Source organism: Rhea pennata, chromosome 24 (assembly GCF_028389875.1).
Source record: "Rhea pennata isolate bPtePen1 chromosome 24, bPtePen1.pri, whole genome shotgun sequence".
Taxonomy (NCBI): Eukaryota; Metazoa; Chordata; class Aves; order Rheiformes; family Rheidae; genus Rhea; species Rhea pennata.
In genome coordinates this window covers 3,402,959-3,430,948 of record NC_084686.1, presented here as the reverse complement: position 1 = coordinate 3,430,948, position 27,990 = coordinate 3,402,959, and the positions used below count along the sequence as shown (strand labels likewise).

The following is a 27,990-nucleotide window of genomic DNA, read 5'->3' as shown; positions in this document are numbered from 1 at the left end:
GTGTGGACCGCCTTGTATAACTAACTGCACAGCTGTAGCTTCTGATCCCTGGTTAAGTCTGTTTCTTTCTGCCTCTACCTAGCATAATTCAGGTACTCTCCTCCTCCTTGCAGGAGCTCAAGGTGCGTCACTTGGGCAGAAACTTTCCTGCATTCCACCTTCGTTCTTTGCTGAGACAACGACCGGTCAGACATACCCGCTTTCTACACATCTGAGAGAACAAGAATCAAAGACCAAGCAGTGAAGCCAAATTGCCTGGCTTAGACAATGGAAACGGGGACTGCTGCACGGACAAATGGTACCACTGGGAAGCCAGAGGATGTGAAGAGTCCATCTGCCCCCAAAAAAGAAGAAGAAGTGAAGAAGACCATGAACCCGGGTGGAGGTGAGAAAGAACCTATGAAGGGCACTGGTAGCACATCTCTGGAGTCAGGGCAGATCAAGAGTTCCCTCTTCTCTGGGAGTGACTGGAAGAGGCCTATCATTCAGTTTGTGGAATCATCTGATGAGAAGAGATCGACCTACTTCAGCATGGATTCAGGGGATTCAAAGAAGATGCAATATGCCAGTGGACAGATAGTAGATATGAGGAGACCTCCCCTCTCCTTTACAGATAAAGGTGATCTCAGGAAACCCCTCTTCTCCATGGATTCCAAAAAGAGCTTCCTGCCTAGTGATGGGGAGGGAAGGAAGTCCTTATTCTCTGGTGGGCAGATTGGGGACATGAAGAAAACCTCCCACCCTTTGGTGGAGACAGGAGACCTCAGAAGACCCACATTCAACAAGCCTGACAGAGCTGCTGGGTCACGGCCGAGAATGAAGCTAGAGGATGTTTTGTGCGATTCCTGCATTGATAACAAGCAAAAGGCCGTGAAGTCCTGTTTGGTGTGCCAGGCTTCCTTCTGTGAGCTGCATCTCAAACCCCATCTGGAGGGAGCAGCTTTCCGGGACCACCAGCTCCTGGACCCCATCAAGGACTTTGAAGCAAGAAAATGCCCTGTGCATGGGAAGACCATGGAGCTGTTCTGTCAGACAGACCAGACGTGCATCTGCTACCTCTGCATGTTCCAGGAGCACAAGAACCATAGCACAGTGACAGTGGAGATCGAGAAAGCAGGAAAAGAGGTAATGCTCTTTTTATATTGCACATTCCCATCAGTCTTTCCAAGGGACCTCAGTATTACACTGCGTCTTGTTCCCCAGCCGACAATCTCTCCTAAACGCATGGCTGCAATGTTATTATGGGATGCAAGTATGTTGGATGGGAAGCACTTAGTGGAGAAATGATACTGCTTGGGTTCTGCTGCAATTGTGCTGTTGTTGAGCATAGCACTGGTGTTGAGCAGCCAGATGTATTGGAGGGGGAGGGGGGTTGAGAACCTGGCTTCTATCCCTGGTTGCACCACTGACTTTCTGCAGGACCTGAAGCAAAGCCCTATACCTTCAAGTTTTCAGAATAATGAGCTCAAGTCTTGACAGTGTCTGATTAGTGGTACCCACAGGCAGAAAGGTATAATGTTGCTCACATTCAGGATCTCTAGAATATGGGCAGTCATATCAGTGTCTGCTCAAGTCAGTGGCTACTTTCAAAAAGTGACATCGCAGCTATTTGGAGTAAGCTTATGCATTTTTGTTTTTCTTGTCTTTTTTTAAATGGTGATAGTAGTGTTGAGCCCCCCGAGTGGGAAGGGACTTTTGAAACTTAGACAAAGAAGAAACTGTAAACACAAAACAATTCCCCCTGAAATGTTAGTACGATCTATTCAGAAGCTGGACATCTAAAGAGATGAGGCTACTACGTGAAACAGTGCTCACTTGAACAAAGCTCTTTCTGCCTTTATTTGCTTAAAGTTTGATGCTATTTGCTTTATAGGTGGAGGCACCATTATTCCACGACCTCTAGTTAAATTCAGAGTCTCACTGTGTTAGGTGCTGTACATCTCCATAGCAAGAGCATGTCCTGGCCTAAGAGATGTTCTGATCGATCTAGGCAGTATTGGAATGACTATAGAGAGAAATAGTTTGACTGTGGTCACATAGCAGGTCCATAGCAGAAACTGCAAGTGCACCCAGGTCTGCAAAATCCCAGTCAAAATCCCCAAGCCAGTGCTTTGGTAATGTGGTGAACGGGTTAATACAAGTGCCTGATTTAGGAAATTTTTCAGTGACCCTTAATTCAGGAGAATAGTTTAATTCTTTCTACAGTGCTAGGAGGGTTTAACTTTTAAGACTGGAAGAGCATCTTATCTAGCATATATCTGTCTTGCTGTGCACAACTTTGGGTCTTTGCAATGTCAGTCTCACCCTGCAACCTTATTGAAATCTGGCTAGTGGTTTATTCCATGTCTCAGCCAGTCTCTCAAAGAAATTTCTGCAGGGCTTGCTAAGCCTGCAGTTTGTTTCATGATTGCTTATTTTTACATGATTTTGATGTCAGCTGTGAATCACTTCACAGCATTTGCCTAGCCTTTAAAAGTGCTGTGTCTGGTGTCTGTTGGGTTGTCCAATTCCTCTTACCCCATTCCATCACGAACAGGTTAACGGCTGCTCCCTGAGAAACTTAACTGTGGTTAAATGGACTTAGAACACCTTATTTGTAAAGAGGCAATCACAACTGGGCAGAGAAGCCTTTATCTAAGATTTAAATGATATTCACCATTTTCTCTCAGTATTTGTGTCATTCTAGAGAGTTCCATGCCTTAGTTCCTGTACTTAGTGGGTTTTTTTGTTGCTGCTAAGCCTAGAGGATTTACAGTTTTATCAATATGAATCATACATATGTGCAAGCTTCTCTTGATGACGAGTTTTGATCGTGTTGTAACTTGAGTGAGTATTCACTCAGACAAAAACAATTAACAGAATAGCTGTTGCTCACAAATGTTTATTCCTACCCCTCATTTATTCACCATTGGTGGAGCCTTAGCAAGAACCACAAAGAGGAATGAACATTTCCAAGTCCCTTGTGTGCACCACCTATTCCTTTCAAGCCTCACAAATCCAATGTCTGGGAACATGATCACAAATTGGAAGAGCGGCAGAATGTGGCTAGTACTGGCCTGTGTGGAAAAAATAAGCAAAAACCTCCTATCAGGTCAATCTCATCCCTGCCCTATTTTCATAGCTTGATATCTAAGCAGCTCCAGGGCAGTTTTACTGCCTGCACACTTGCTAACTATGCCACTGGACTGAAAACCAGAATATAACCATATCCTGACAGGCCTCTTTTTCACTGTGTTGTCCAACAGCAGAGGGTCTATCTGCTAGGATCTCCTGGTCTTTGGCTCTACTGCAACTCCACTCCTGGGGAGGAATCCAGCACGGCGGGGGGAGGGTTTCTGCTCCAATACACTCCAGCCTGTCTGTAACTCTAGGTCCCTAGCAATTTAGTGACACAAAGATGTCACAAACAAGGCATATTATGCTTATTTTAGGTACATCTATTGCTTTCATATTTCAGAATTAATGCAGGTCATAATCTCCTACATAGGTTTCTCCCTCCTATAGACAGGCAGGGGAAAGAGGTGTAGTTTACACTCTGCAAACAAGGGACACTATAGGTGGAATTAGGTAACTCTGCTTGCTCCACAACAGAGAGAGAACAGCTTAAGAGAAGGGGAAGACAAGCAAGCCAGTACAAAGTCACTTAGTGGTTAGAGCATTTAGCCAAGCAGTGGCTTGGTATCTGTACGCATATGAGGCTCCCGCTTCTCAGGAAACTGGGGTGAGAGTCACTCATCTGCTTTTCTGCTACGCCACTGTGCAGACAACAGCAAAAGGCACCAGGGGGTCAGGCAGAGACACCTTGGCAGGGAAGATGGAGACATGGTTTTTGAGTTTCTACCCAGCAACATTTGTGTATTTTACCCAGTGGACCTCTAATTCCTGCCCCAGATTCATTTTGCACTAGTTTGCTACTACTGATTTAAAGAGAAAATAACACCACTGCCAGAATCAGCACAAAAAACCCAATCCCCCAAAATCCAAGAGACTGAGTAATAAGCACAAACTTGGTTGAAAAGCACAACTTGTCAAAAGCAGCTTGTACACTCATACAAAACCCTCTGGCTAGACTGATTTATCAGCTGAGCTACAGCCCCCCTTTCAGAGAGCATCCTTCATTTTGAAAGGGGATCCTTCATTCAAAACCTGTTTTACAGGCCTGTTCTCAAGACAACTTCGCACGTGCCTGCCAGCCACAGGGCTGTAAATAACCTGGTGTTACTGTCCATCGGCAGCCTTAATTCTCAGCATGTCAGGTCAGATCTAGTGGAAAAGACTGATTTTTTTTTCCTTCAATTCTTTTCCTTTAAAGAAAAGCTCACATTGTATGGCAAGTTTAAAGAGGCAGCTGAGAACTGATGTGCAGAAATAGGAGCTGAGTCTTCCTGTTTTCAACACAGCAGCTTCTAAAAAGAGTCTTCACAGGGCCTGAACAGCCTTTGAAGTCAAACAGTCCTGAGATGATCCAGAGGGATTTCCACCTGGGCCTTCTCTGTATTGTTATGACTGTTTAAATACAGAGCAAACAAGAATGTATTGATGTGCCAGTGGAAGAATTTTTGACCTTTCCTACTGACGCAGGTTTAGGGCATGATGGCTGTGAGACCTTATCTACATTAATTGTGGTTTTTTTCTTTTTTGTGGACACATGTTAAAATAGATTCCTTTTCTATGGAGATGGTGCAGTTTACCTGCAGACAGTTTTTTCCAGCTAGAAGGCTGGGGAAGTCACATTGCTGCTAACTGAGTTAGAGTAGCTTTGCCAGTTTGCTCGTGCTCTGCATCAGTGCCCCTATGGTTAGGGTAGAACCCAGGTAAAATCCATCACTGCAAGATCTGCAGTAAGAAATCGTTATCTTCCTCAAACTGTGCAAACCAGAGAGCCTTTTCTGACCTCAGCTCATGCATTGACTAGTGGCATTTTTGTAGGATGCTGGCAATGTGTCCAGAGATTATAGCCCACCAACACCCACCTCTGCTTAACAAAAGTGTAGACTTAAAAAGGACAAGGCAAAATCAGAAGGAAGAGTGCCTCAAACAATCTGCTGGTCTCTCAGTCACGCCGTTTCCCCTACAGGCCCTGTACTGGGATAACTAGTTTAAATACTTCTTTTCTACCTTCATTACTGCATTTGGCTTTTGCTGTCTGGTAATTAGCACAGCTCTCCCAGGCTGGTGACACAGGGGTGTTCCCCCATTCAGGGACTAGGTTCCCAGAGCATTAAGACATGATGATGCTTGTATTGCTGCCTTGCAAAAAGCGAGTTGCATCGTGATGCAATCTCACATCACCAGGTCCTTCACAGCACAAGGGCTGGTTTCATCACTAGATGTTCAAATGTACAGTCTGAACTTTCACTTAGTCCTCTTAATTGCAAGAATTAACTTAGAACTTAATAGGGGATCTTCTCAGCTCAAAGATGATCAGTGCCAACATTTCTCAACTTTCTGTAGTCAAACCTATGGATCTAAGCCTGCATTTCCTAGATGCTCTTAACAGTTACTGTTATTTCTGAACTGTAGAGACTCCCCCAACAACGGGTGGAGTTGTTCTATTATTTTCTCATGGGACCTTCTGAACCCAGAGTCTCACCCAACAGATTTCTTTTGGGGGAGGGGGCTCGTCGCATGAGGAATTCAGAGATTCGTGACCCCAGAAAACCTGAAAAATACGAAGGAAGTTTGAGGAGAGTTTTCTTCAAGTGGAATAAAGTAGAAAAGACTACTGTCTCTAATATTTGTAACCACTCTACTTTAAGTGCAACACAGGATTTATGTGGATAGCTAAAGCAATCTTCCAGACAGCTCCAGATTGAACAAGGCCTAAAGACATTATGAAATCACCTTTGCTGAACCCCTTAGGCTGTGGTTTGTCTTCACAGCATCCTTACTGAATCTGTCTCCTTCTGGTCATATCACCAGTTCCAGAGTCTCCATCTTTTTAATGTTCTTTCTTTGGCAAAAATAGTTTTAGTGATTGTACTGTCATGCAACGATACACCTCTCTCCATCTCCCTTGCTGGTGTCTGTACTCACGTTTCCTCTTGCTCTCCGTATGGGTGTTTTAATCCAGGCTGAACCTGGATGACTGTGGTATTTGCATTCTGGCTATTGAAACTGTCTCTGTAATTTCCATTTGCAAGCATAATTCTCACTCTAATTGTAGCATTGGGCTGCTCTTAAATAGCTGTTACATCCCATCCCAGCGCCACCCAGACTGCCTTTCTGGGGGACAGGATATTATAGCTCCAATATGCTGTTAAGCATTAGCTACCACTTTTGAACAAGTAATAGTTTGGAAAATCCCTTTGAAATCCATCTTTAATTAGAAAGTACCATAAAAATATAACGCTATCACTACCATCCAGCCAGCACCTGAAAATTCTTCCTGTAACCTTTCCTTTCAACCTCTTGCATTTGGAAGCATCTATGTGATTGTAAAAGGCCTGCCCTTCTTAAAGGAAAACTCTACTCCCTCACTGTATGATTTCACTCTCATTCTTGCCATGAGAATATTCTGAGTAGCCAGGGATGAGGAGGAGGACCTCCCACTGCTCTTAAGTCTTGCTTCTTCTATTGCTAACTATTAATCTTATCTAGATGTAGCCCTACAGCTCAGGGAAACAACTCCATTATAGTGTCATTTCTCAAACTGGTCACTGGAGTAGGATGGATATCTAGACCTAGAGCGCTTTTGCACTTCCATGCTGTGCAAAGATATTTGCACATCTTTGTGTCTTGAAGCAGAGGATATCTCACAGTGCACATGAAAGTGGATGCACGCAGTTGGGCACTATTGAGGCTGTCAGGGTGTAGGGGTTTTTCAGAGGGCTGGTGCTCTGCTAGGTCTCAACAAGGAAGGACAATAACAATGACAGTTTGAGGATGCAGCTCTTACGGCACTGAGTTATCTTGGAGTACATTTGCCTTTTTTGTTTCCTCTTTCTTCTGTTTCATAAGGCAATAAAACTACTATCAGATTGCTTTCCCTCCATAAATACACATTTTCTAAATTGTAACAGCTAGAGTCAATGGCTCCTAGAGGCAGTTGTGGCTGATTCAAGCTCAAGAGAACGTTCAGACACTACGGTGACTGGTGCCAAGACAAGAACCCTGATGGACTGATTTCCTTTGTCTGGGCTGAGTGACAATTTGTTGCCTGCTCTTCATCCTGTGATGCTGTGTTCTAATCTTGACTGCAGGACTGAAAACTGTTAAACTCCCACCATAGGAGGGAGGGCAACTACGATCAAGAGGAAAAAAAAAATCAGGTTTTCATGACATGTCATGTTTCTAAATGGGTGATGAAGCAGTGGGAACTACATCTTGTGTTTTAGTATCAGAGATACCTCCCTTTGTTAGCTGCAGTGCGAGTGAATTTGTTCACCCCTCATCTCCCCAGCCTCTAACTGTTGGCCTAAATGTAAATGCTTTTGGGTAATATAGCCATTTGCCAAAGGATCCTACATGAAACAATGGGCTTCCAGAACCTTTCTAATGCAGTATAGCTTGATTGTGGAATATAGATCATTTTCTGCCTAAGTGTAGCTCCTACAGGGGAGCTACTTATCCCCCTGTTCAGGGGATAAGTGTGCTGTAGCCAGATTGCCTGTAGTTACAGTTATGCTGTAACCAAGCTGCATACACACGAAACACAAGATGATCTTGAACTACATAAACAATGGCTTTATCGTGATCGGTTCGGCAGGGATGTGGTGAATGTGAGGGATCAAGGGAGGGACTGCCAGAACTAATGGCCCACGTCGGTACTAAACAGCAAGGTCCTTGTCTGACGCCAAGGCACAGTACGCCCACCAGCCAGCAAGTTACACCGCTGAATGGCTGTGTAATGTCTGGATCTTCATAGGTTGCATTTCTGGGAACCATCTCACCTGCAACTGTCTGGTCCACACTTCTCTGGAAAGCCAGTGCAAAACAAAATGCAAATGAATCCCAGGGAAGTTGCTGATCTAAGCCAAGCATGGTTGACTACGCCTCCACCCTCCTCCTTTTTGTGTTTTTTATTTTTTCCAACCATTCTCCAGCTACATCATAACATGAAAGCTCTCAATTCAGAGCAAATTAATCCACAGTCCTGTCTAAACAGAATTCCTGCCAGAGGCATCATCCTCTTGTTGCAACACTCGTCAAACGTCATTCCATAATTACATGAAAACTGTTATTGCTGCACAGGCACACCCTGGGTTGGGCCCTTCACTGCATACACAGCTAAATTTTGAAACAGGCCTCTTCTCCCTCCAGCTAATGACTCTAATGTGATTAAAAGAAGTACCCTGGCAGTCGCCTGGTAGGTGGGTGCTTCTGTTGATGTCTTTGCTGAGGGAGCTGAATCTCTTGACCCAGCCGGAAGCTCTGGGATCTTGTCCAGTGTCAGCACATGTTGCCCATTTCAAGCAGTGCCAGTAACCTGTACCTCCCAGCTATTATTGTTCAGGGCCAAATATATAAGTGGAAGCACAACACTTCTTTGAAGCAGACCACCCTCACCCCAGTTCACGAGTCTCCCCTCTTCTCACAGGCTGAGCTCTCACTGCAGAAAGAGCAACTGCAGCTGAAGATCATTGAGGTAGAAGATGAAATAGATAAGTGGCAGAAGGAAAGAGACCGTATCAAGGTGAGTGTGGAATATTCCTTTTAGGTTCACTTCTGTCTCCTGTACTTGTCTCTTTCCTTTCTTTTCCACTGCCTTTTCTGTCCCTCTTGTTTTCCCCAATTTTTTTGGTATACCCAGCTCTTCCTTCCTTCCTTACCCACTCTCTCATCAGTCTCCCAAACACATTCCTGCCAAATCTTGGAAAAAACAACTCCTACTGAAGTCATCTTGCAACATACCCTGCAGGAGACCAAGAAGAGGCAGCACAGCCTTGTTACAAAATGGTCCAAGATACCTCCCTGCTTTGGGTTACTGTAGTTCTTCAGTTCCTAGTATCCAGGCTGATCCAGAAACAAATGCGTGCTGCTTTTTTTCTGCTAGCACACATATAAAAATAAACTTCAGAGGACTCTGAATTGCCCAAACAGGGACAAGGCAACAGAGATAGGTGCAGTTATATCAACAAATGTATTGTTTATAATGGAACAGCTTATTTCCATAGTGATATAAGGGCTCCCTTATAATCATTTCACCAAACCAAGTGTTAGAACATAGTAATGGTGTTATTTTTTTCATTCATAGCATAATTGAATAGAGCAATAAAAACACTATTTGGAGAAACGTCATGGAATTTGCATAGTATTCATGGCCAAGTCATTCTTCTCTCTTATGTGGTACATACACACTGGTTTCCTGGTTCTACATTTTTTTCTGCTTTATTATTACTGTTATTATTATTGGAAATTTGACCTAGAAATTTTAACTCTGAATATAGTTACATACACAGGCATTCTGGGAAATATTTCAGAGGGACCTAGAGGTAAGGCTAGAAAAACATCAACACCTTTCATTCATTGAAATAGTGGGAATTAGGGCCCTAAACTCTTGAGGAGACTGAGACATGAGTTAACAATAGAAGGTCAAACAAACAGTGTTTTCAAATACCATGTAAGAGTTCAGTTCACAAACAGAAATGAGGTACTCTAATATAACATGAAGACAGCATACACTGTCAATTTTATACATACACACAATTGTTACAAGAGCTAATACTACTTCTCTCTGCATAACTTTACTAGTGCTAAGTCTCACACACCTAGTGTCTCCATGCTCACGGTCTAAGCGCTGAGAATGCCTGGATATATTGCCCCCTGAAGCCCCTCTATTAGCAAGGGGCTGCTTGGGAAGTTTCGCATTTTATTTCATTTGCCATCTCCACTTCATCTTTCTACTCCTTCCTCCCCAGAACTATACCACCAATGAGAAAGCCACAGTGGACCAGCATTTCAAAGAGCTGATCCGCGACCTGGAGAGGCAGAGGGATGAAGTGAAGGCTGCCCTGGACCAGAGGGAAAAGATTGCATCAGAGAATGTGAAAGAAATCGTGGAAGAGCTGGAAGAGAGGGCAAAGCTGCTGCAGGAGGACAAGGAGAACAGGGAACAGATCCACCAGATCAGCGACTCTGTGCTCTTCCTGCAGGTAATCAAGATCTCATCTTCCTTTCCTTGTTTTCCTAAGAAAGGGGTTTGTCCCAATGTGCTCATGTAAGAAGCATTGATCTTCTCCAGTTCAACGCTCATGTACATCAGGAGCTGTCCCTGATACCTGAAGCAATGTCTGCTCTGCTAGGTGAACAACGAGCTTGCCAAAGCCTGGTAACTCTCTCCTTCTGCCTGACTACAGCTCACGGTCAGAGCATTTGGCTGCCCTCTGCATCTTCACTCTTCTCCTTTGCACTTTATATTATTTGGAGCTTTATATCAGCGTTCTCCAGACTAACCTCTCTTTATTAATTTCCTCAGTAACCTCTGTTCCTTTCTTGTTGGCAGGAGTTTGGGGCTTTGATGCGGAATTATGTTCCTCCCCCCTCCCTCCCGACATACAGCGTCTTGCTTGAAGGGGAGAGCATGAGCCCATCAATGGGGCTCCTCAGAGATGACCTACTCAATGTCTGCATGAGGCACGTGGAAAAGATTTGCAAGGCAGACCTGGGCCGCAACTTCATAGAAAGGAACCACATGGAGAACGGTACAGTGTCCACAATCTGCCCCTTCCTTCCCTCCCTAGGCATCACCCACCTCAGAGTCACAGGAGACAAGGTGTGATCAGTGTACTTTCAAAGAGGAAAAAGCAAGCAAGGCTCTAGGCAAACTGGAAAAAATTCTATCTGTATCTGGAATCCATTCTGGAATCTCAAAACTACTCTACCAGGCCTATTTAGTGATGCAGCAGTTCAACTGCTAGGGATTTAAAGTATATCTACATGCAGGGGATGGAGGTATCCAAGCTGTGCCCACTTCCTCCAAGTGCTGTTTTTGCATTCCGACTTCACAGTGTTTAGTTGGTTCAGTCACCTCCCACTTGGGACTTACAGAGTAACACTTCTGAGGGGCTGAGAACTGTTACCTTTTCCTCCTGCAAGAGGCCAGCAAGGACATCTTGGCTTGTGCTACATCTTAACTAACCCCCACAAGTTTAGCTCAACAGTTTCCATGTGGAAGACTTCAAAGGCACACTGGGGCAACTTAGGAGCTCACTAGGTAAATAGAGAATGTAGGTTTACATGAAAAACTACACTGTACTGAGAACAGTTTCAGTGGCAGAGATGTGAATGTAGTTGCTTCAGTCTGGCAATTTAGAAATGCTGGAATTAGGCCTATTTGTACAGCTTGGGTAGTGTGTTTGTTGTATCGGTATGACACACCATTTTATAACAGCCCATTTCAGCCACTCATTGCCTGGCTGGAACATGAAATATCCTGCAAGCACATGCCGCTGAAAATCTATTGACAGATTTTCTAAGAGGTCTTTATTTTGGTATCATTTAATGCATTTACCACTGTAATGTACATGGTCAGATATGCAACAGCCTCACTCAACACTGTGTGTTAAGGTCTGCTGAGAAATTTGGCTGTAACTCAATACCAGGAGATGACAGACAGCTCAGATTCAAAAATCACTTTTCTACATTTTATTTTCTTCTCCTTTGTTCACCTGGACATTTGAAACATTTCCAAACTCTAGATGGCATAAACCCAAAGGGATTTCAAATGCCTTACTATTCACAGCAGTTCTGAAAATGGGATCAGTAGTGTGAAAGTACTTCTCAGTCAAGTTATAATGACTCAGGGAGCTATCTTCCATCAGCTGAGCTGTTTATTTTTTTTTTTTTTTTTTTTCCCCTACACAGAAGCAAACACAGTTTCTGTGGCAATTCGCACAGCCCGAGAGTATGCACGTGCCCAGTTATGGCACCTCTGGATGAAGACTGAACTCTTCCTGATCTTGATCTGTTAGTTAGGTTCCCCTCCAAGTTACTGATGCCAAAGATCCTCAAAGGTGCTTGAAATTGGTGGGATTCAAGGGTTTAAGAATTTCTGAGCAGGGCAACACAATCAAAACCTGGGCATTTTCGGAAACTTTGCTAGGGATTTAATGGACGCAGCTTACAGTCCACCTAATGAGAATAACAGTGGCATCCACTCAGTTGGCAAATATTATTTAAGGCAAGTCTCAAACTTTAGATCTCTCCATTTTTTCAAACTAGTTACACTTGAAAGAAGACATCACTCTGCATCTAGTAGCTGCAAGGAAATAACTCCACAATTACTTAATGGATTTAATTAACTCAGACTCCCCCTGAGTCACTGGAACAAATTCATTTGCAATCGGCTTGATCTTCCAGTGTAAAAAACTTCCCAGGAAGAAATATTATATTAATAGAATGAAACCTGCTTAATAGAAGACTCCAAAGGGAATCTACTTGCTTTTAGCTGTCATAACAGCTACCTGCTTAATAACGTGGCAAGGAGGCAAATAATCAGAGAACATTTAGGGAATGTCATCGAAGTAACTTTGAGAAATAACCTAAAAGTTGGTTCATTGACTTGAGGATAAAACAATGGAACTAGCCAAACACGGGGACCAAATTTAACCCCTTGCAGAGAGCCATAGAAGGTTCATATAACACCTGAGGCCCTAAAAGAAAGTATTTTATGAGCAACTGAACTAACAGGACTCATTTCCTGCAGACTGGTCTCAGGAAAAACAAACACAGGAGTCTGTGTAAAGCCTGGTACAACGGTACGTTTCATTCATTTTGAATAAAGCCAGACCCAAACCTCCTGGTTCCAGGAAACTAGAGCTGTTTGCAACTCAGATTTAGCCTCTATCTTTCTTTAAAAATAGAACAAACCACCCTGTTGAGCCATCCTAACATTCTGACTTTCTTGAGCTTTGTAACACCTGCAGTTCAAGATCTGATGGTTCAAAGCCAGCTTTGTGCACATGTTAAATGCACAAAAAAAAAAAGCCAAACCGAGACCACTGCTTTTGAAGTGGGTTCAAGTTTCCAGTTTTAGCCACATAGCAGTTTTTTGGCCGGAAAGTGTGTCAGCTCCAAAGTCTCCCTATAGATTTTCAGCAGATAGCATAGAGCAGATAGTGTATAGAAGGGCAGTTGGTTTGACCACTTTGTTAGCTGTCTGCTGTGCTATTTCCTCAGCTGGCTGAGATGCATGAATAGCTAAAAATGTTAGCCCTGGGGTTGCCAACTAGAGAAGAGTTAAGCAGCAGTTTGAGCATCCTTCATCCCAGTCATTTAATATGCCTCAACCCCAGTCCTGCACAGCCCAAGGCTTCTGCTGCTAGAAAGGAGGTTTATATTAGCTGCACTGGCTCCTCTTTGACAAGGGCCCAGGATTCCTCACACTTTGTCGTTTAGCTTTCTGCTTTATGGGCAAAGCTACCTCTTGGCACCAAAACTGAAAGCCTTTCACTTCTGCTGAGCCTCCAGGACAATGCTGGTGACACCTCTGCTTTTCAGTCAGTCTTTCTGACTGCAGGAGAAGATAGTTTCTCTTCTAGCATCAAAATATTTTACAAATAGTTAGGTTGCAACTTAGAACTTTGAGTCCATAAGGCATACCGGATAAGCCTTCATATCACAGACCCTACTTTCACTGTGATCAATAAAGTAAACAGATGACAAGGCATCTCTCTGAAGTGATTTTCTTTTGGGGTTCAAATTAGAGCTTTATAGCACTAAATGCAAAACTCTTTGCATCACCTTTAATGGCCTGCAGATCCACTGCATTTTCTTTCAGTGTATATTTTTTTCTAGGTCAACTGAATTGTGATTCCTCACTCTCAATGCTTCACCTGTATGATATGCCCCCAAGAGAGCTTTCCATTTTTCCCCAGGCTGCATCTCTGGGCAGCTACAGCACTGTTCTACCTCACAACCAGTGATTCCTACAGAGAAATTACAAAAATAGAGAAACTTGTTTTCAAAGGGCACAATGCTTGAGGAAGTAATGCCAGTCTGTTATCCCCTTTACCACCTCCATCCTTCCCAAAGCACCTAAACTCAAGGTCCCTTTCAGTGCCACCTCTAGCTCATACTCTGCTCTGCTCCTTCAGGTGACCACCGGTACATGATGAACAACTACGAGTGGAACCAGCCGGACAACTTGAAGAGATTTTCTATGTTCCTGTCTCCCAAAGGTACGGCAGCCTAATGACAGTCAAGTTTCCTCCAAACACAGCATAGAAAAGAAAGTTCACCAATGCTTTGTCCCATAGTTTGCTTTCCCTCATATATTTCACATTGTTCCCATGGACTGGACAAAGATCAGTCCACCTGCAATTGTTCATACCAGGTCTTCTCCTCAGCCTATAAGGATTGAGGAGATTTTGCTTTTTCATCTCTAACAAGACTGCATGGGTTTTTAATTCTGTGTATATCTAAGAGACAGCTGGAGCAACTGAACTCTTGCAAGAGTAAAGCTTGTGAAAATAGCATAGTTTTAACAGGTGTTGCCAGGTTGAAGTAAGTGTTATTCTCCAACAGCAGCTTACCTCGTGGGCTATCAAGTGTGAAAGCTACACTAGGCTCACTCTGCATTAGGATTTTACTTTCACCAGAAAATGTTTTTTTCTTTTTTTCCTGCATGGAAAGGGTAAGAAGAGATGCATCCTAAAGAAGCAGGAGTCTGGGACTCCTGCATTCTTTTCTGAGCTCTAATGCTGATAAAAAAGAGCCGTACTGATTTGCTTATGGCCCAATTGTTACATGAACGCTACAGGATGAGCCTTTGGCTGTTTTCAACCCATTCAGCTGTAAAATGGCAGTTGCTCTCTATTTCTAAGCAAGTGACAAGACCTCCAAAGTAAGAAGCACAGAGTAGTAAAGGTCCAGGTACAGCAACACCTGTAGAATCCTAAGAACAGGAAGGGGAACACAAAATATGTAACCAAATTTCTTCTGTTCCCCAGTGAGCAAGGCTTGGGTTTGCCAGGTGTTTACAGCTGCTGTTCTGTGGAGCCAGATGGTGGGCAGGGTGAGGGGTACCAGCCTGCTGCTGGCAATTAGCAGCAGCACTTCCCTAAGGGCTTCTCTGAAGTGCGACACTGGCTGCTCTGTTGGTGGGGTTTAGTGCTAGCTGACAACCCAGATGCCAACACTGAGCTCTGTCTGGATTTCCCCTTTGCCTTCAGGACTTGTCCTCCCCCCCCTCTATTATCAGCCCCTACCTGCAGCAGGTTCCAGGGGCAGAGGGCACATTCAGGGCTCAGCGTCAGCGAGGCTTTAACACGACTATTTCCTGATGGTCTATTGCGTCAAGGAATAGTCTCTTAATCAGGGACTGCCGAGGGGCATTTCGCATGTGGTAGGTTTGTTTCAGATGAAGCCTGTATCCAAATGCTGCCCGGATGGTGAGAACTGCTGTTACACTCCAGCTGCTGCAGGATTTTTACAGGCTCTGTGCTGTCAGGGAAACACATGTTCTGCTAAGCAGCACTACTGATTCTAGAGAGAGACCACAAGCCAAGCTCTGCATCCTAAACCGTTTGCAACCTTGAGGGATGGTTGAAAGTTGGTTCTATATCACGTTGGCTGAACCCATCTCTACCCAGAACATGGGGCTTTGGGCTCAGGTGGAAATGGCCCAGAGGGCACTTGAAGGGTTGTATGTGTATGTATGTGTGTGTGTACGTATGTGCGTGTGTGATGGGAGGACTGTGGTGAAAGATACTGCTCTGTTATCACAGCTCCACTACACATCCAGGGCTCAGCTAGAATCTGAGGCAGCGAGGGGAGGGTGAGTCCTGCGCGGCCAAGCGGGAGCGTGGCACAGCCGAGCTGCCCGCAGCTCTTGAATGCAGCTGCCATTTCCCTGGGCTGGGGGAAGAACGAATCACCGTCCTCCTCTCTGGAGGATCTGCTGCAGAAGCCACAGCGCAGGAAATTCCTGGCTCCAAGATGGGAGCAGGCATCCAGAGCTCTCGAGGGACTTCCCAAGAGATACAGGGCTTCAACTACAACTATGGGATATAGGGTTTATTATTTAGTACTGTTAATTGGAGCCGGTGGGAACACTTTCCTTGCTTCCCTTGCTGGATGCAGTCAGCTACAGATGCTTGTCAGCACTGTACACTGGCTTCTAGCTGAGTGGCCCATTGCTTCCTGCAATGGGCTTTTGAAAAAAACAAATATTGGGGGAGTTCCACCTATACATCTACATTCTCCAGAGTACAAAGAGACATGTTTCTTTCCAAAGCTACTCATATTCCATATTTGCAATCAGTCAAGCTGCTTTGTCCAAAAAAATTAAACACATAGTTGCAAACAAAGTCCCTGCTGAAATGGAGATTGAATAGTGCTGGGTTCTCCACCAGGGTGAGGGCTCAAGAATGATTCCTTATGGAAATGCTTTGATAAAAAGGAACCAGCTGCTGAAGCCACATTAATAAGACTTTGGGAACAGAATGAGTCAGCATGAAAACAGGAGACCTGACCCACTTAGCTTGCATGCTGGCTGGTACAGGATTATTAACCAAACAATGCAATACACCCATCATCATTTAACCCTCTAGAGCTTTCTGTGTTCTATCAATGAGTCAGGTAGAGGCCCAGCATTGCTTCTGATTGTATCTCTCCCAAGTAATTTCATAGGATAGAAGGAAAGAGGACCCCTACACCCATGTAGTGCTCTGTGCTAATTGCAGTGACCCATACTAAGACGCTGCCTGCATTTGAGCTAGCAGTATAGCTTTTTAATCCCTGCTTACATTCAAGGAGTCTTCGCCTGCTCTTCTCCTAAAGGACAATATCACAGAGCATCTGTCTGCAGAGATGACATAATAAAGCAGAGAGGAGACATAAAAGGCTTCAAATGCTGTATAAGTGAGGAAGGAGCAATCTGTTCAACCACTCGACACTCCTTTCTGTTCTCTTCCACTAAGCTTTCTCCTCCTGATATCACAAACAGTTTGGCCAAAGCCAGAAAGAGGTTGGAGATACCGTATTGCGCATTTGCAAGCCATTGGATGAGGAGTCGAATGGACTCGGCACATAAACAGGTAGAGGGAACAACACTGCTTAAACAGAAAAGCAGTCCACAGGATGGCAGCAAAACAGTTCAAAGTATTCATCTCTTTCTCGCTCTTCCAGGAGCCTGATGTCTCACAAAAGGGGTCCAAGAGCAGTAGTCTGCATCACAGCATGATGTCCCAGTGAAACCCTGAGCACATGCCTGTCACAGTGGCTGAGACAACGTGTGCATGAGCAAGAAACGTTCCCCTATTTGTCTCTTGTGCTCTAAATTCAAGCCTCTGCCTGCAGGTCTCTTTGCAAAGTAGTCATGTTGAGTAGACAAGCTTGAGTTGGCAATTTTATGTAGCTAAAGTCAGCTCTGTGGTAGTGAGAGAGTTTTGTTCCCTATACGAGAAAAGTCTATTTACCATCCCCTAAAACCCATAGGAAAAAGAACAGACTTTCCTCTACTCCCTGGACCGGATTCCTGGGTCTGGGCTGCTTCCAGTTCGATGGGGACTGTTTAATAGAGCAATACCAGGCACAGGCCTTAGAGCCAGCTCATCAGGAGCCGACTGCTGAACTGGATGCTCTTGTTTTACAGCCAGTTTCAACCCACGGTCATGGGAATTTTCCTCCTTCCAAACGACTGAGGAAACACTTGGTACGGGTAATTCTACCTTCAGTTTGAAAGGATCTAACCCCCCACTGTGCCACAGCTTCCTAGCTGCCTAACCAATCTTTTCTGCTTCCCCTCTCAGCTGTCCTGTCACCTGCCAATCACTGTCTCAGTGTTTGAACCATCTCTTAGCTGGGTAATCAGCACCAGTGCATACACCCCAAAACAGGGTCTTGCTGCACTAGGTGCTGCGTATATAGGTGCATAAGGTACCCCTGGTCTTCACTGTTTAGGCAGTGAAAGAAGATGTGAAATACAGATGGAGTGTCAGTTTGTAAAGGTACTGAGATGCCTAACCAACTGGAACCAACAGGAGCTCCTCCACGAACATGTCCAAAATGATTCATGGAGGCTGCGGCAGAGTCAGGAGCTGACTCCAAATCCCCCCAGTCAGTCTCAGAAACAAAAGGCTGCTCCTCTTCCTGCACACACCTTTCAGTTAGTTTGTAAGCTTGCTAGCATATGGCCTGCCCTATGGTCACTGTCTGTACAGCACCTAGCAAAATGGGCAGGGCGTGTTTCACAGTAGCGTACAGAGAACCAGCAGCAGTGAGCCAGGCCTTTTTCTCCTAGATCTCCACCTTCCTTTCTCTTGCCCACCTTGTCTTCCTCTGCTTCACTCTTGCTCAGAGGGTCCTGCCTTTCCTTTCATTCAGAAGCAGACTATAAGCATCCACGGCCACTCTACCCAGGATGCTCTCGTGACTCACAGCCACACCTAAACCATTCCTGCTTCTCATGCCACAGGCAGGGCTGTCTCCTCATCATCGCTTCTGCTCTTAGATTCATTTTGGCAGCTAGGGCCTGACCCCAAGGAGGCCAGGAGGGAAAGCTCTGCTTTAATTTCACTGGGCTTTGAATAAGGCCTCAACTGCTTGGAGGCAAGGGAACTCGGGTGGTTGTGTAGTTTTGCCTCATTATTCCAGTTTCTAGAGATGCAATTTGCCTGTGAGGATGCTGCTGTTCTCCAGTCACACCTGCACACTTGGTCTCATGAGAGTAAGGCTCCTCCCTGCCTGCCTGGAGCACGAAGATCTCTTCACACTCACTCACTCCTCACACACTGACTAAATGGGACCTCATGACCGACTGCTGGGATCTGCCTTTTCTCAGTAACAGAAAGGATGCAGAGCAATTAGTTCCCATTCCCCCCCAACTTGAATGTAGTTTTACAGGGTGTTTTGTGAAATGCTCAGACTTGCCCCCTGCAGCACACAGCACTGGAGTAACGCAAACTCTTCTATCTTTCAGTAGGCAACGGTACTAAGCTGCCTTTTCAGTTCTCCTCGATGGGACAGAACTCGCCTGGTGACTTCAGTAAGCAGTCTGATGGGAGCCTCTTCACCAAGACCGGTACTAGGCATTTAGTTTTCCCCCTTCCTTAGGTGATAAGGCATTTAATCCTGTTCTTCTCACTCCCCTTGAGGAGGCCTGGAGCAGACCCTGTATCTCCTGTCTTGGCTGTCAATCTCTTGGTTACATGTACGTGTTTAGATAAGCAACCTTCTCTGCTGAGCCACTGCAGCAGGGCTTTACTAAAGAATGTAGTTATATCTAGTGAAGAGTTGAAGATTTTTTTTTTCCATTTTGTTTTTACTGGGTAGAAATAAGAGTTTTAGATCCTTAGAGACTGGGAAGAGAAGGACACTAGGAAATTATATTCATGGCCTTTTTTACCCCTCTAACTTCATCAGTGTTTTAAAACAGCTATCATCCTAAGAGAATAATAGTCACTGAGCAAAAAGCTTAACATACGCACTGCCTTCATCTGAACCAGGATCCCCTGTTCTGTCTCCTAATCCTCTTAGTAGTTCAAGGGCACCCAAGGTGGAATCTAAGAGTATCACCTCCTGCTGAGCAATCAGGCCCGATTAATTCAAAGATGGGAGACAGTATCCCTACTGTCCATTGCCTGATAGTGCTGCAACTGGTTGTGATACAACAGGGCTGATACTAGTTCTTAATCAGAACTGAGTTGGTGCAGTAGAAGGAGGTTAGGGATTATTACACTGCCAGAGGTAGTGTCATTCAATTCTGACATGAAACCCAGGCCTTGGCTCTTCATACTAATTAAATAGCCTATAGTATTGTTTACAGGAGTCAGAATGCTTAGTACGGTACTTGGCCTAAATTTAATTTGACAGATTGCATTCCACCTCCCTGCTTTCCCCAGTTATTTTAATTAGACAGACCTTCTTCACTCCCTTTTCCTAACTGATCAGGTGGCAGAATAAGCATCGTTGTGACTCCTGTTGTGTCCCACCCCAAAAATGGCTGCATTTCAATGTTAAGCAAGGCAGTATTAACTATGTGACACTTCCAGTCCTGCTACTTATCTTGATGCTTGCAAGGGGAGACCGGGATGGTGTCATGGACTCATCTGTAACAGTCTGTTTTATGTTATCACAGCTTATCCTTCGATAGTGAGACATCAGTCTGCAAAGGTGACGCCACAGACATGGAAATCCTCCAAGCAGTCTGTATTGGTAAGAAATATACCCCAATATAAAAGTATGTGCACTGCTTCAGCAAGATAAATACCTGTCCAAGGGATACCTGAGACTCCAGAGGCTAGGGCTGGGATCCTTTGAAAATGGCAAACTGAAAGCTTTAAGTCAGAAGTTTGTTATTTTTTGTGTAGTTCACTGAATCTAGAGATATAAAACTTAAAGTCTAGATCTAGAGTTAAATTCTTCGCAGTAGGAATAACCAATATTTTTAAATGACATTTTATAAAGATTCTGTCCTGGTCTAGAATTTGACCCAGCACTTTTAAAAGCTATACAAATACTACAACAGCCACTCCAGTATCTACAGGACTCCTGTTCCTCGCATTGATATCTTATACTCACAGCAGTCAGCGAGAGCTAGAAAGCATAGAGTATGGAAATGACATCACAGGCAACCATATAAGCGTCTCACTGATCACCTCCTACAGCAGGCAGACACAATATCAAAGATGAGAGGTCAGACTGTGGCCATAAACCTCCAGAACTCCTAAGTCACTCACTGTGCACTAATACTGCAAAATAAGTAACAGTGCATTACAGGAGGCATCTGGCAATGATATATTATGTCTTATATTCTTAAATATTTAAGGTTAACAAACAGTTAATGCATAGCCATATAAACATTCACTAAGTTCATCCATTTTTTCTTAATGTCCATTCACACTGTTATGCATTAAGATCTTGCAAGATCTGAATTAAGGTCTTAGAGTGTTTGCCCCCATCTCTGCAGATGAAATCATTTTTGAATTCTCTTTATACATTTGCAAAAGATTATTGTTCCCTAGAAATAAGACTTGTAAGTGAGAGAAGGTCAACAATAACCAGCATTCACACACCGGAGGAAGAAAACAGAGCAAACAACAGTAACAAAGCAGCTGCCGAAGCGTTGCAGCTGTATGTCTCTGCTAAATTTAAAAGGCTCCTCCAAGAGTTGAATGCCTGTGTAGGCACTTGTAGGGGCTGTGTTATCTTTATAATCTATATTCACTAGATAGCCCTGAACTTAACAATTAATTTGATAAATATAAGCATTAAAAAGTCCCAAAATAGATATACATGCTCTGGACAGCAGCAGCTCTGCCAGCTATTTTATGGTCTATTGGGCCAATAATCTAGCTGTTAACATAGGCTTAAATATGTATTAAAGTAATATACATTCTAAAAGATTTGTAAATATGAATTTTCAAAAAGAGCTACATTACTTAAGGAGGAATGTCTTCAAAGCCCACAGGGAGTTCCTTAAAATGAAGCACCCTTCTTCCATCTCTTAATTTTATTGGAAATTGAAGCCATCAAATGAAAATAATTTCAACAAAAGGGAACACTGAGCAGGAGGTACTGGGAGGTGATGCTGAGCAGCAAGACAGGTTGACTTTGCTCTGCCCATGCTTCCAGCCTCCTGCCATGTCTTGTATTAACTAGTAATTCACCAAAATGGACCAGCATGGACTTTTGAGGTCTCTCCCTCCTTGAAAAACACAAGACCTGCGCAGTGGCTTAAACCCAAGACAGGTCAGATATTGCCAAATGAAGGTTGCTCTTGATTGCCTAGTTTATCTCTTCACTGGTTTAAGCACATTCTCATCTTTACTGTTTCTGGGTACTTAGGTGCTCTTCAAGGGCAGTGTCTAAATCAGCACATTTGCCAGTTGCTTACAAGCAGCAATAGAGGTTAATCTGCAAGCAAAAAGGCCTGCGCTTCCAGGGCCAGCAAAGATCAAAGGAGGACTTGGTTGACTGCCTCAGTCTAGGTGGATCTAGGATAAAGATTTTGCCCTGAACAACTGTGCAATCAACGAGCACGGTTAACTGATAAATTGACCATTGCATTTTGAAGTTTTTCCAAGCCAACACTATTGTGTACAATGCACCTTTGCCATGAGTTGCTTATTTGTCACAGTACAGATAAGAGTAAAAATCTTAGGGTAGGTCATGCTGAGAAGCAATACAACTAGGGACTGTGGCAAATAGAGGTGGAGGGACAGAAAAATGGCCGTTCCTTTAGGCTCTGCCCTTGTCTCTCCTCCACTTATGCTTCTGTTTACACAAACATTTAGAACTGGGCCCTTTTTTCATATGGAAACCTCCCTGCAACATATGGAGGTGAGAATAAACACACCACTGTGCAAGAATGTCCACGCACGACAGTTTTTGACTCTCCAACCAGAAAGCACAGACAAATACTGTGTGACCTAGTTGATCACTCACACACTGTGCATGGCTTTAAGCATGAATACTCCCATAGGCTGAGCTCTCAGGTTAGCAAGCAATTACAAGACACAAACAGAAGCATAGAAATAAAGGTGACATTCCTCCAGAAACCTCCCATCAAACCATGAGTGATAGTCTGAGATTTTACTCAATGCACAGATTCATTTGGTTTAGGAATGAACTTCATGCAAAGCAGGTGTGTAAATTAAAAAAAAACCCACCATTTGCATTTGATAACTCCAGCACCAGTGAGATGAGATGGTGCTGCTCTGAAAGAGGAAGGACTTAAGCTGGTAAAACTGGTGTTGGTATGGCTGGGCTATCTAGGAGGGTGAAGTATAAGCAGTGAGAAAAGAAGATGGGTCAAACTTAAATGCTGCAAATTCTCCATTGCAGTCACATTACCGCCCCTTTTACGTGAACAAAGGCAATGGAGCAACTTCCAACGAGGCACCTTGATTCCTGAAGATGTAGGCAAGAGCTGGCAGCACTTGGAGTGAAGACTCAGCTGCAGATTTTCATGGATGTACTTGCTACTATATTAACCTTGCTGCTCTAATCTCTGCCAGGGAGAGGGAAGGTGCAGAAGGGAATACAAGGACTTTTTCCAAACCCTAATCAATATGGGATTTCCCCTTGAAAGCTCTGCAGACCTTAACAACATAACCCCATGCTCTGCTGTCACCTCTTTATTCCCACTCTGTCAACGCTCTTCCCTTTGCCTCTTCAGAGCTGGCTGCTCTGCTTCTCCTGGGAAGCAGGTACGCTTGGGTCGCACCCACGCCTTTCCCTGAGTTATGACCAGTTGCCCTGTTCTCCTGTGTTTGTATGACCATAGTCATTAAGTCCTGGTGAAGGGTACCAGGCTGGGGGGCTCAAAGGTCTTCCTGGAACAGAGACAACCCCATCACTGGGAGCAGCACCAGGCTAAGCTCTTGCTACGCCTCTCTACCCCGTCACCCAGCTCTGCCACTGAGTGGGATGAGCAGCTCTTGCTGAGAGATGCTCCAGCTCTGGCCCCTCCCGGAGATGCTTGCAGACTCCCCCAGCCAGCTTCTGGTGGTGGCACTTTTCCTCAGGGCCCTTCGTCAGCTCAGCTCTCCTCAGCCTGGCTACCAAAAAGCCAGCAAACAGGACCTATTTTGAGCTGCTACAGCTCCAGGCCAGCTGCTAGAGGATGGCAGAGATGCCTTCTATCTCATTAAAGTATCCCTCTAGCCACCTTTTCAAATTAAAAAAATAAAAAGAAAATCCATCCTACTAGTAGAAGATTGATTAGATGCCACAGGTGTTGGGTTTCTTCTCCCCCTCCCCAACCATAAAATGAAATTGGTTCAGGTATTTTTCTTCTGCAATGGGAATTAGTACTACACATGTTTGCTCAGGATAATATTTCCTCTTTGTCCCCTGGATAGAAGAATCGTATCAGCACCCTAGGTGCAAATGAGGCAGAGCTGGTTAAATTTTCCATCATCTCACTGAGATTATTTTCCTTTCCCCTTGGACCAAGCTGAGAGGTTAGGTTCCACACTGCAAAAACCCCTTTCCTGCCTAATCAATAGGAGCAAACGGCTCATTGTAGGATCAGAGCCCTGAAACAGTGATAAGCAGCTGTAGAGAAGAAAAACAGAACCTGATAGCAACTTTTCTGGGTTTGTTCTATTCCAGCCTTTCTTGGAATGGCTTCCCCCTGCCTTTCCTACCCCCAAATGCTTGCAACACCTGGCTGAGAAAGGTCACATCTATCGCTCCTTGAAAATTACTTGCTTGTTAATTCTTGTGCAAAGATACTTGCTGCTTTTTAATGCAACACCTCAGACCAGACTTCTGAGGCTGAAAGATGGTTGCTCCAAAATACTTGAAATGCCACCTATTTTATACTAATTAAAAAAAAAAAAAAAAAAAAAAAGCTGGAGGGGAAGGGAATAGCACATTGGGGGAAGGACAGGAAGAAAGAAATGGGATAAAGGACAGACTTGCTAGGAAATGCACTGAAGGGTTTGAGAGAGAGAAAGGAGAAAATAAGCCCACTGCACATAATCAGTAGCTGCTCCAACTAAGTGAAGAGGAAGGAAGAAGGGGAAATTCAAGCCCCTGGATCCAGAACACACAGGCATCATGACACATGTGAGAGGACAAACGTTGGAAGGATACAGCAGAGAGGTACTGGTTGGGAGCAAAGACAGCTAATAGAGAAAAAGTAGATTTGTCCCAGGTCTTCTTTCCCCCATCACCACACACAAATCTCCCCCCCCCCTTTTTTTTCCCCCCCTCTTCTTCCTTTCTTCCTCTTTGCCTGAGCAGACCTCCTGTAATCACTTGGGTTCCTTCTGTTTCAGTAAAAGTCTTCCACCTCTTCTTTCTTACTTTCTAAAATGTGGCCACGACCCCTCCTCCTCCTCCTCCTGCAAATCTTGGATTTTAAAAATACCCACCCTTCTTCCCTGTCCTAAACAGCTCTGCAGCAGTGACACCTCAGATCTGAACTGCACACCAGTGTCCTATGGCTCTGCAAACGTGACAGGACTGAAGAACTGAGTGTCCCCTTTCCCTCCTGTCCGTTCCCTGCCCAACTCTGCCTTGCGCTGTCTCCACAATCCCCACTACTTTAGACCCATTTTCCCCCCTTCTCCTCCTTGCTTTTAGGGCCTCATTCAGATCTTACACACATGATTTTTTCACCCTGGTAAACTCCAGCAACATGAATGGGGCTACTCTCGATTTCCTTTAGTCTGAGAGTGCCTCCAGGCCTCCCTTACCTTCAGCCAGCTCTGCTGGGTTTGCCGCAGCCCTTTGCCCCACTGCATACAGAAGAGTTAGGGATTGGGCGCAGTTCCTAGCCCTGCTGCACTTCACAGGTCCTGGGAAATCAGCAGCATGGCTTTGAAGTGTATTTTGCATGAACTGTTTTATCATATTAGCCTTGATCAGCAAACCAAGAAGAATTCCAGATTCTCAGGCAGGACATGACTACAGTGATGTAAATGAGGCCCTTCACATGTACAACACATACTGCAGAAATAAAGGAGAAAGCTCCATATCTGACAAAAATGCCTAGGTTTCTCTATATGTTTTTGCAATGGTCTCAAGGAGTTTAAGTTCTCTTAAAAATATTCCTTATATAAGCAGGGGGGCTGAAAAAACCATTCTTGCAGCTTCTAGAGGGTTGTTTTGACTGATTTCTGGATATTTTGTATAAGGCCACATCATCTGGGTGAAAACTCCCACATTCTTGAGGGTATGGGTCAAACCTCCCCCTGGACCAGTTCCCAAACACTAGTGCCACAAGTGTCCTTCCCCATACCAGGCACTTATAGAAACATGTCAAACATTATTCATGAACCAAGTGCCTCCCACTCCAGACATGAACCTTGCTAGCGCTCACTGGGGGAACATATTGTTTTACTTAGGTACAAGCTCCTAAAATCAGCCTGGTGGTGACCAGGCTGTGAGGAGACCAACTGAGCTGAGGGCACTGGTCTGCCCCAGCCCAGACCCAGGTTTAACTAGGAGGCTGGTTCTGTGCACTGCCAAGTCCCACCACTGCCACCACACACACTTCCACCCTTTGGGGATACAAATTTCCAAGGCTGCACATCTTAAATATTCTGGCATATACTGGCTTGCCTCAGAGGGGGAGACTAGGTCCTGCATGGGCTCCTTAAGATGCTGATTTGGGCAGACAGGTGTAGAGGTAGCCCTGACAGCTGCCTAAAAGAGCAGTTGTACAGGTGAACTCTCTGGGGATAAGAACAGAGGGAAGCAAGATTTATTTATCTACCCCACATGCACTAAAGGCCCCTAAGGCAAAAGGCTTTCTAGGGGACGCCTGGAGTATTTCTTCTCCAAGATACTGCTTGCCAACTTTTTTACACAGACATTGCTGAGAGTTGTTCTTGAATAGGCAGGATACCACCAATTCATTCTAGAAGCCAGTAAATCCTCCTCCTTTATGGGGGGAACACATGGGAGTTCACCAGAGAACAGATCTCAGCACTTTCCCATCAATTCCACTCACTGCTTTCATTACTGTTATTACGGTGATTAAAAAGCAATCAAAGAGAAATCTTAATCCTGTCCTAAAATTGCCGCGAACGTCTCAGCTCCACCACTTAAGCATAAAAAGAGGAAGCCACGCGCTCACGCGACGCTCCATGGCACTGGAGAACATAACAGAGCCCGTCGCTGGGCGGTCACACCCCGCAACCAGGACCGCCGGCGCCAAGCGGGTGCAGCGACGAACCGGGCAGCCCGCGAGCAGGCTGCTGCCCACGGAGAGGGGAGAAGGGGCCGGGCAGCAGAGAGGAGGCACAGGCCTGTCCGGCCTCCCCGACGCACGCCGATGCCCGAGGACACGTCGAGGCCCGAGGCATCCTCCCCCCCCGACACACACACACACCGCCGCGGCTCGGCTCGGCTCGGCCCGCGCACCTCACCTGCGCTCGGCCGTGCAGCTCCGCAGCGCCGCCGGCCGCGGCGCTCCCGGGGCGGCTGCGCGCTGCCCGCTGCCCGCGCCCCGCGCCAGGGCGCCGCCCCGCGGCCGCGGCCGGAGCCGCCGCCGCCGCCCGCAGCGGCCGGAGAGGGGCGGCGAGCGCGGAGCTGCCGCTTTTATCCCGCCGGCGCGTTCCGCTCCGTTCCTCGCGGCGGGGAGCTCGCTGACCGTGCGCCGAAGCGAGCGGGGTTAGTGTTACGGGAGAGAGAGAGGAAAAAAAAAAAATAAATAAAATAAGAGCTTCTTCTGAGGTGGCTGTTCGCGTTGCTCCGAGTCCCTCTGGATGTTTGACCAACCAGTTTAGCTTTGCACTGAAATGCCTGAAGAAGGGATTTGTATACAGGCAGGTATGCGGGACCTAGGCTACATAACACTTGTCATTCACTAGCTGTGGACTCTTATTACCATATCGCTGACACTCTGACTTCATCATTTTTATAACCAGCTTCTGCAGGGGAGAAGAAGGAGAAATAAAAAAGTACGAATATCAGAGGCCCTGTAACCCAGAACACATTGCTCCCATAGCCACTGTCCCCTTTGAAATTATTATTGTTATTACAACCAGTTATTACAGCCTACATGGGCTGCTTTTGGACCATATGCTCAGGAAAGGATGACTTTAAAGCCACCGAAAGCCTAAGGAACAGCATCTAGCTTCAGCCTTACTTCCAGCATGACCCAGTGCCCGTAGCATTGCAAGCAGAGTTTAATGGCTCTTTAGAAAATGGAGTGAAACTGGCTCTCAAATCAATAAAGAGCAAGTTTATACTGCATTTTTGTTAGCATGTGTATAATTCTGGGCTTCTGAACCAGAATAATACATGATCTGTGCTAGTCCAAGGGAAACAACATAGGGACAGAAGCCCTTTTGGGATATAAGTTGGATGCAAAAGTCAGATTAGAATCCAAGCAAGTAGCTCCAAAAGCTGGTCTCCTTTAATAATTCATTCGACTCACTCAAACACTTGACTTCTGTCACCAGTGCAAGATAGGCCACTATTTTATCTGTGTACATATTGACTATAAAGTTTTAAAATGAACAATTCTTCAAGAGCATAAACAAGACTAATAAAATCTAATTGCTTGTGAACCTTTATGTTTTTGCAGTATTATTGTGTCATAAATTTGCCACTTTTTTGCACAAAGATAACAGAGAAATAAAGTGT

General features: G+C 45.0%; 1 protein-coding gene across 1 annotated transcript; it reads left to right on the top strand.

The window, feature by feature from the left end:
• The first annotated feature begins 267 nt into the window (after positions 1–267).
• TRIM29 (tripartite motif containing 29) lies at positions 268–22,791 on the top strand. Its single transcript, XM_062594644.1, has 9 exons — positions 268–1,125; positions 8,540–8,635; positions 9,861–10,094; positions 10,445–10,643; positions 13,270–13,272; positions 14,037–14,120; positions 17,537–17,627; positions 20,022–20,097; positions 22,729–22,791. Exons 1-9 carry the CDS (start codon positions 268–270, stop codon positions 22,789–22,791), a joined length of 1,704 nt encoding a protein of 567 aa, XP_062450628.1.
• The last annotated feature ends 5,199 nt before the right edge of the window (positions 22,792–27,990 follow it).